Below are 9,616 nucleotides of genomic sequence, written 5' to 3'. Positions count from 1 at the left end.
AACACCCGACCTCGTGGCTGGGAGTAAAGCATGCATGCTCATCGTTGAGATAAGACGGTTTCTGTGTTACTATTATATATGCCCACATATTTCATATATAAACCGACAAATTCAAATTATGTTTGGAAATTTTATCCGAAGGTCGTGTCATTTTCCTAGGGACCAGTGGACCTGCAAAAACGACATGGAGATCCTAATGAACTTCCTTTTTGCATTTATGATTCCTGCGTAGCATTTGTAGAACCAAACCAAGGAATTGAATGCAGCGAGGGATATGCCATGATCATTGCTCGGGTAGGTAGGTACCTGGAGAACAGCGGCAGTGAAGAGATTCACGGGTCATTTCCCACACAGCACAGGAAGCATGCATGAAAACAATGTGGATCCACACATAGTTAAGCACCATATATACCGAACCGAACTTGTGGTCACATTGTTGCAAGTGCTCCAAAGAATACCCTGACACACACGATGACAGCAGACGAGATTAGATTCAATCACCATGCATGCATACTCATTCTGTCTCTGCACTAAACTACTAGTGGCAAACGGGTCGATTAGGTACAAATGATTATTATTTTTAGGAACAGGCACAGGCAGCATCCAACTTTATAGTAAATGAATTAATAAAGCCAACAAGGCCGATCACACATACCAAAGTCTGAAGATAAAACAGGGATACAAATTGCGACTCAAAAAACGAGCGCTAAAGTTGCAAGAGATACAGCAAAATGATGAAAAAACAAGAAAGCCCATTTGAAGATATAATTAGCAGGGTGGGGTACAAATGATTGGATGCCACCTTCCTGCCCCGTGACCGTGAGCCATTAGTACAGGTATAAGCTACATTATCGATCTAACATATTTCTTTCTGGATAATGGAGCGCAATTCCTCCACTCCAACCGATTCTCACGGAAAGAACAAAAGCAGCACATCATGAAAAAAAAAGAAGCTCTGTGCAGTTGCAAGGTTGCAGTTCATCCATCCATTCATATGCCGTACTTAGCCTTTTTCTTCTATAATATATGATATGCACACTTGTGCATATTCGAGAAAAAAATATGCCGCCCACGCATGCACGTGACTCAGGGGGGCACCTACCAGAACCAGAACCCCTTCCATTTATCTCCATTCTCTGTCCCAGCCTCGAACAAGTATCCATGGCGTCTCCATGGAGCTGGCTATTTAAACCCCTCCACTTTCCCTCCCCAGGCTCAAAGCCGCATACACAGTCTGTCTGGACACCGCCATCATCTAAGAACAGGATAAGGATACTGGTCGGTACGAAGCTGCAGACGCAGAGATGAGCAAAGGTCTCGCCGTCCTGCTGCTCGTCGTGTCGCTTGCTCTGAGCTCCGGCGTCGGCTTCTGCGACGCGAGGAGTGGCAAGCACTGGAGGCAGAACAGGGGACCCTCCACCACCATGTTCACAAGGAAAGGGAAAGGGAAGAACGGCGGCGGCTCCCCTCCCCACAGCCACAGGCAGTACGGCAAAGGGCACCAGAGTCCTGCAATGCCGGCACCACCTAGTCCAGGTGGTGGTAATGGCCACGCGTCGCCGTCTCCACCACCACCACAAGCACCGCCGTCGCCGCCACCGGAAGCGCCATCGCAGGGCACGGTGTTCAGCGTGGTTGCTTTCGGAGCACGGGGTGACGGAGTTACGGATGATACCCAGGTAACCATCAGCACTGCCTCTGAAAATACTCTGCTCCCAAGTAAAGAACATTTGCACCTGAAAGTACATTTTTCAAGTTAGTATGCTGCAGGGACATGGTTGCCAAAATTAGTCTTTTAAAACAATAATCCCCCGTGATTGCACAATCACATTACTACTTTTTAGTAAGCTGCACATAATGTGCGTATAATGTGTAATCGGGAGCTGGAAGAATATTTCGGCCAGGACAAAAAGTGTGTATAATGCAACAACCTTGATTTGTCTTCATGTTTACATTGTTCTTTTCTCACGTGATTGGGCATATGTCTTTACTCATCATGCTGGATTCTAGTGCTGTATTTAATAACTCTACCAAATTGTAGTACAAGCTTCCTATAGCAATTGCATTCTTGCAAGACATTTCATATTCGCCAGGAAAAATAATATGTGCTGGAAAGGACATAACAACTCAAGTTTTGCGGTTCCCTAAGAATATGACAATCCTCAAATTTGGTAGAGTTATTGGTTCTTTTTGTCGGTTCTCGGTTGTTTTCTTGTTTTTTTAAAGAGAATTGAGAAACTTAAACACCATATTAGATTATACTATGGGTTCTCACTGAGGAATTACCCTAATTTTTCAATCAACGCAAACTTAGAATCTTCTAAGTAAATATGCTTTTTTTCCTTATATATTTTCTTTTAGGGCAAAAGAGTTATGTCTTGCACCCATGTACTGATCACAATAGCATAGCAGTGTTCAGTAAACAGTTAATGCAATGGACTGCACTTGAAATCTGAGCTATACAGTTGGTATCACCATGCATGCTATGATATGATGACACACTGCAGTATCCTTTCCTTTCCCGACAAAGGTTGAACTTGATTACTATCTATATATTGCAGGCTTTTGAAGCAGCATGGGCAGCAGCATGCAAGGTGGAGGCATCGACGGTTCTTGTACCACCTGAACTCGAGTTCCTTGTTGGCCCAATCTCATTTTCGGGCCCTAACTGCAAGCCTAACACTATATTCCAGGTAACATTACTCCTAATCCCAAAGCATATATACACACCAGAAATAAGTCTTCCATTACTTAAAGGAAGTCGGCAACTATGTACACTATGCACCAGAGCATTCTCGACAGACATGGTTGTTGTTTGATGCTCTTTGCACGCTTACCAAAGTATAGATAGACATTCAACTCAACCAAAATATTCTGTTTGGAGGTTGTAACTGAAACTCTGAAGCTGTACAATATGCCCTATCCAGATTCCTTGGCTACATTCCAATCGGCATGCTAGTTATGCAACAACAAACTAAATAAGCAGTGTTGGTTTTAAATGCCGTGTTTTCATTTTGTAGCTGGATGGAACCATTTCGGCTAAAATTGGCGCGAGAGCGTGGGGCTCCGGTTTGCTTCAATGGCTCGAGTTCACGAAACTAAACGGGATATCAATTCAAGGCAGTGGTGTCATAAATGGTCAGGGTAAAGAATGGTGGACCTATTCAGATTCAGATGATGATGATGATGATATGGACTCAGTAAGGCCTGACCATCTAACAGCTTCCTTACTTAATAAACCAATCAAAAGTAGACAAATTTTAATTGCTTACTTTGGATGCTTCCAACAGTACACTGATCAGGAGCTGGAGAAAATGCCACAGATTAAACCCACGGTAAGCATATTATTAAGTCACTATTGCAGAACTTGAATATCTTTGAAGTTGCATATCAGACCAAATTAAGTAGCGAGTGGTTGCGTACTCTGCTATGCAGGCGCTAAGGTTTTATGGCAGTTCCAATGTCAGAGTAACTGGTATCAGCATCATCAACAGCCCGCAGTGCCATCTGAAGTTCGATAGCTGTCAGGGAGTCATGGTTCATAATCTGACCATCTCGTCCCCTGAGAATAGCCCCAACACGGATGGAATACACCTGCAAAACTCCAAGGATGTCAACATTCACCACACTGACCTGGCCTGCGGTAATGTTCCTCGCAATTTATTTTTAATTTTTGTTTGCGATGTCACAAAACTTGATTAAGTAGGTAGCTGTTACTTTTGTGTACCACAATAACAATAATTTTATTTCAGGATGTAAATATAGAGGGCAGTAGAATAATTTGTATACAGAACCACGAGAACTTGGCATGAAATATTTACCTTGTGCAATGCAGGTGATGACTGCATCTCCATACAGACAGGCTGCAGCGACGTAAACATACATAATGTGAACTGTGGACCAGGCCATGGGATCAGCATTGGTGGCCTAGGAAGGTACAACACCAAGGCATGTGTCTCCAACATCACTGTAAGAGATGTCAACATGTTCAAAACAATGACCGGTGTCAGGATCAAGACTTGGCAGGTAACCATAATGAGACTGCAACTCAGTTCATCCAGCAAGGACCACTATGCATACATATATCCAATCACACTAGGTTATCAATGCAGGGTGGCTCAGGGCTGGTCCAGGGCATAAGGTTCTCCAACATACACATGTCAGAGGTTCAGACGCCCATCATGATAGACCAGTTCTACTGCGACAAAACATCGTGCACGAACCAAAGCTCGGCGGTGGCGGTTTCAGGCGTGCAGTATGAGAACATCCGGGGGACTTTCACGATCAAGCCCGCCCATTTCGCGTGCAGCGACAGCTCGCCATGCTCGGAGATCACCCTGACCGGCATACAACTGAGACCCCTGATCGTGCCTCAGTACCACACATGCAGCAGCCCCTTCTGCTGGCAGGCCTTTGGGGAGCTGTACACTCCCACCATCCCTCCTATTTCATGCTTGCAGCTCGGCAAGCCAGCCGGGAACCGCGTACTGTCGGACCACGATCAGTGCTGAAACTCCATGGACGATCAGGGGAGCTCTTGTGCCTGCTGTGAATATATATACAGCTCTTGTTAGGATGTGGCTGTCATGGCATCCAACACAATTATTTTTTGGCAGGACGTATATAGGATAGTGATGTATGATGCATGTGTAGGAGATAGCTGAAACACGAGAAGAAACACATTTCAACTAGATCTGATAATGTAGCGATATCTATATATGCAAAGGCCAGGGGCACTACCACCTTTTTAAAAGAAAAAAAGTCATATCTATATGTCTCCAAGGCTTCTTTAGACAAGTTGGTTGCTATGGAACACTACATAACTACTACATAAGTAGTAATTTTATTGGTGATTTGAACAATTATCATGTGGTACCATCGCAAGTTCACAACTGAGTAGTCAGTTGATCACAGACCGAAATGTCTTAAAACAGATTGCAATATCTGTACTCTCAGTATCCTAGTACCATCTTTTAGGCCTCAAAGAGCCAAGCGTACGGTAAACTGGTGTGTCAGAAATGAAAGCTAAAAATTTAGTGCTCTACATTTAATTCATCACATTATAATTGGCTGTGTTGACGTGACTTGACTGCAAAACATAATGTTTTTTGTTGCTGAACTGCAAAGTGTAAACTGCGGGTGATTAAAGAGTTTTAACAGGACGGCGATTACATACCTATCAATCATCTTTCAATACGAGAGCAAAGATGGCGAAGAAGGTAATGGTTACCAACATCTTTGTTTGTATGAATCCTCATGGCCAAGTCTGCCTATTCAAGCATGAACTGCTTTACACCCTTCAGGTTAACCTGGCAGTGTGACAGCTATCAAAGCCACTCCTATCAGCTTGGCACAGCATACTTACTGGAACCTTGCAGGCCCACAACTTTAGCAGCACCTTGGGTCTGGGGAAAACACATTACTCCAGCCAATGAGAGCATGATTCCCACCGGAGAACTAATGTCCGTCAAGGACACGCCTTTCGATTTCACCACATGCCTTTAGATGCTGCCAGCAGCTTAAACCAGATGGCTGCAACTGCAATAGTTGTAGAGTGTAATAAAATGATCAGAAAAAAGAAGTCAAGTTGCAGTGGCAGGCATATAAAAATAAAGGTGTAGTGACCTTACCTCACTCAGAAAATAATGTTCCTTATTGTTCAATGGTGGCTTATATTTTGGTTGCGCATAACTGAGAAGGATTTCGTAAAAAGAAAAACAACGTGTCAAAGGTGTCTTCACATGCTTGCCAAAAAAAATGAGTTCCTTTGCTTGATGAAATAGCATGCTGAAGCAATTCTCTTGTCATTTTGCACAAAACAACGTGTCAGAGTTTATTGCAAAAGATATTAAAAGATTGTGTACAATCAAACAGAAAAAGGTAACAAAGCTGAAATATCTGGTGTTCAGGATCTGCATAACAAAAATTCAGTCCTTTGCGCACTATTACTCATTTCAGATACAAAGAAGCAGATGTATTCTACAATCAAATGACAGAATGCTGCAATATTGGAGGTTTTCTAACTTTTGTTGCCTGCTCGAAGGAATAAGCAATCTCAATAAGCGTCGGCTCTGATCCTTTCAACCCCCCAAAGCAAATCGCAAAAGGAACGCCGTTCGAAGCATATCCAGCTGGGACGGTTATTGCTGGATAGCCGCCGATGGCAAGCAGGCTATGAGCAGACGCACCAGGTGCGACGATCACGTCCAGTTGATTGGCTCGCATTATCTTCTCAAGGCCTTCCTCGCACAGTTTGTTCAGTTTGGCAATGGCACGCTCCTCAGCAGGACCAATGCCGTTCGTTGCTTCAGATTGCAGAAGGTAACTCTGGCCAAATTCAGCCATCCTTTCCTGTAACAAATGTCTCAAGAGTATCATATTCAAAGTTCATAATAAACCTGGAAATGAGGTGAACATTGAGTAATTACCTCGACAGGGTTTTTGTTGTTGAAGTCAATTATGTCTGATAATGATCTAACAGGTGAGGTAGCCAGTTCAGACAAGTAAGAGTTCAGGGACAGCTTGAACTCAGCTAGCATAAGAGCACGTTCGCCGCTTTGTACCGCATCATTGATGACCTTCATGCTTGGTATCTCAAGATTGTCCACCAAGATGGCCCCCATTTTCCTTTCAGTTTTTTAACAACATGAAGGAGTTAGGAACAGCTAATGTATCTTCAGAAAGAGAAACATCAACAGAAAGCAATAAGCAGATAACAAGTCATAATTCATCCCTTCCTTAATTCAAGTCGTCCTCCGATGTTGATATTGTCATCTAATCCCTCCGTTTCTAAATATAAGTCTTTGTAGAGATTGCACTATGGACTACATACAGAGCAAAATGAGTGAATCTACACTTTAAAATGCATCTATATACATCCATATGTGGTTCATAGTGAAATCTCTACAAAGACTTGTATTTAGGAACGGAGGGAGTACTATTTTGCAATTTTGAAAAATGGCATTTTGGGATGAGGACCCACATGTCTTTCTCACAACCAGTGGCATTTTCAGAACTACAAACCTTGTAGTGGCATCTGTGCCTTAGCTTGTAACTCTTGCCATCTTAGAAGCTCATACTAATAGTTTCGAGAGTATAATATGTTTCCCTGACGTAGAATAGGATTCAGAGTGTATGGAGTCTCCGAAACAACATTCTGGTGCACCACTCATTAGATGCCTGACTTATCGTAAGCGTCGGTCCATCTTAAAGAGGAGCACCATCTAAATGATCGATATCGAAGAATAACAAATATGTCATCAAACAAGAAGAGTGCTGAGCTACCTCATAGTGTCGAAATGGTCCCTGAACACCTTTTCTTGGATAGAGCCTGGGGCAAACCGGAAGAAGTCCTTCCTGAGAATCCCAACCCTCTTGCCCCTTAGATCATCTATTTTCAAGAATTGCCCATAACCGCCTTTCGGGATATACCGTGATGCCATGCGAGTTGCCTCTGCATCCCGTGCATCATAACCGACCATTGCTTCCAACACATGTACTGCATCTGAAACTGTCCTGCATATTGGCCTGCATCAAGTAAACTATATCACTAAGAAATAACTAAAACCTGCGTCATCAGATAACTCGACACATTGCAACTATCTAATCTAACTGCTGGATTAGTCGACATAAGTGGATGCCATGTTTTTGAAAGAAATAAATTCAGTTAAGCAATGCACATTGTGATGCTGATCCAGACAGTAAAATCACACCACTCTCCTTAACTAGGAGTATAATGTAAGCATTTTGTCAGCTTCAGTTTTACCCAATTGTGTCCATCCTTGGAGATATGATGATCACGCCGGCCCGGCTTGTGAGGCCGACCGTGGGCTTGATTCCGACAACGGAGTTGAAGCTGGACGGGCACATGATGGAGCCATCCGTCTCCGTCCCAATCGTCACCGCCACCATGTTCGCCGCCGCGGCAATGGCGGAGCCGCTGCTCGACGCGCACGGGGTCGCTGACGGCACATACGGATTCTACGGCACAATGGATTGATTCAGAGTCAGAATTCACCCCTTACTCGAGGAAATCAAGTTGCTGTTCTAGCTTCCTGGCAAGGAGAAGCAAACAAAATAAATGGAGGCAGCAAGAGGGGAAGGGGAGCATCTGCTGCTCACAATGCCCTGGCCGGCGCGGGGGCTCCAGCCGGCGGGGATGCGGGGGCCGCGGAAGTTACACCACTCGCTGAGGCTGGCGGTGCCGAGGACGACCGCGCCGGCGCGCCGGAGCCGCTCGACCACGCCGGCGTCGCGGGCGGGGCGGGACCCGACCAGCGCGAGCGACCCGGCCGTCGCGTTCAGCCTCCCGGATCCGTCGCCGGCCGCCGCGATGTTGTCCTTGATCAGCACGGGGATGCCGTGGAGCGGCGGGAGCGCCGCGCCATCGAGGTCGAGGCGTGCGGCGTCGGCGCGGTCGGCGGCGGCGAGCGCGCCGTCGGCATCGATCTCGACGACGGCGTGGAGGGCCGGGTCGAGGGACGCGATGCGGCGCAGGTAGAGCTCGACGAGGCCACGGGAGGTGAGCTCGCCGCCGGCGAACGCGCGGTGGATGGACTCGACCGTGGCCTCCTCCAGCACGAAGGCGACGGCCGTGGAGGCCGCGGCCGCCGCGAGGAGCAGCGGCAGCAGGTGGCGCAGGGGAGGCGGCATTGCCAGTGGTGTGCGTAAGGTGGCGATGTGGGAAGACTATAACCGTTGACTTTTCAATCAAATGGTATTCGAACCTCTCGCAGATCCCAGAAATCAAACAGCGGGAGGAGTTGCTACAACGCCCTGCATCGCGGAAGAACCGCAAATTATATCAACGCGGAAGATGTGTTGATTTGCATCGCTTGGAAGCGAATCTCTCTTGATGCTCCCAAGAAGAAAAGTTTGGTTGTTGATCATGCGGATGATGATAATCAGTGGCGGATCCAGGATTGGAACAAGCCTCGGGCCTAATTTTTTTTCATGAGATAAAAACTTAACGTTCATCAAGCTATAGCTATCTCAAAAGAATAACTCAAATGTGGCTCAATTGCACCGGAAATTTATAATTTAAACTCAATGCTTAAAGATACAACAAAATACATAAAAATATTACAAAAACTATGAACAATACATGATAAAAAAAGACTACCAAATCAACGGCTTGCTTCATCAGTGTCTTTCATAACTTAATTAACAACACCAAAAATATCTCTTCATCTCTATTGTCAACATTCATATTCAAATACAATTGCTAGCACTGTCATGTATCTCTGAGTCTCTCCATTACCAATTCTGCAGTGCAGCCGACAAACAAGTTCAGTAGTTTCTGGGGAGGCCGGAGCAGAGCTGGCGAGGAGAGCCGGTGAGTGGTGGAGCGGGCGAGCGGCGGGGGGACCTGGGAGGCTAGGACCGCCGAGGAGCGCCGGGACGGAGGGAAGTTTTCAGCGGTGGCGGGCAGCGGTGGCCTGGCGGCTGCGCGAGCAGTTCCTGCACGCACGCGTGTGCCTAGCTCGCTGACTCGCTAGGTCTGGGAGTGCGAAGGTGGAGGCTGCCTTGGGCCCTGGTTGTGTGTTGAGCTAAGCCCCGGGCCCATTCAAAATTATACCTAGGTTACAACTAGAAAAAAACGCCACGCCCCGGGCCT

The 9,616-nt window shown here is 45.9% G+C and overlaps 2 protein-coding genes across 3 annotated transcripts; one reads left to right on the top strand and one right to left on the bottom strand.

Moving 5' to 3' along the window:
- Positions 1–601: 601 nt before the first annotated feature.
- On the top strand, positions 602–4,565 carry LOC125530732 (polygalacturonase At1g48100-like). 2 transcript variants are annotated; one of them, XM_048695141.1, is made up of 7 exons: positions 602–1,679; positions 2,562–2,693; positions 3,021–3,200; positions 3,291–3,335; positions 3,436–3,643; positions 3,836–4,026; positions 4,113–4,565. In XM_048695141.1, the coding sequence occupies exons 1-7, from the start codon at positions 1,305–1,307 to the stop codon at positions 4,509–4,511; spliced, it is 1,530 nt and encodes a 509-aa protein (XP_048551098.1). In that variant the 5' UTR covers positions 602–1,304; the 3' UTR covers positions 4,512–4,565. The 2 variants fall into 2 exon arrangements, with proteins under 2 accessions (XP_048551098.1, XP_048551092.1); XM_048695135.1 differs by having other exon boundaries at positions 3,021–3,335.
- A 1,220-nt stretch (positions 4,566–5,785) lies between these two features.
- Positions 5,786–8,783, bottom strand: LOC125530745 (probable amidase At4g34880). The gene is made up of 5 exons (XM_048695149.1): positions 8,122–8,783; positions 7,766–7,980; positions 7,285–7,527; positions 6,429–6,627; positions 5,786–6,351 (listed from the first exon to the last, which is right to left on the bottom strand). The coding sequence occupies exons 1-5, from the start codon at positions 8,650–8,652 to the stop codon at positions 5,986–5,988; spliced, it is 1,554 nt and encodes a 517-aa protein (XP_048551106.1). The 5' UTR covers positions 8,653–8,783; the 3' UTR covers positions 5,786–5,985.
- Positions 8,784–9,616: the final 833 nt, after the last annotated feature.

This window comes from Triticum urartu, chromosome 1 (genome assembly GCF_003073215.2).
Source record: "Triticum urartu cultivar G1812 chromosome 1, Tu2.1, whole genome shotgun sequence".
Lineage (NCBI taxonomy): Eukaryota > Viridiplantae > Streptophyta > Magnoliopsida > Poales > Poaceae > Triticum > Triticum urartu.
The sequence above is the reverse complement of the archived record's forward strand: the minus strand, read 5'-3'. Positions and strand labels throughout refer to the sequence as shown.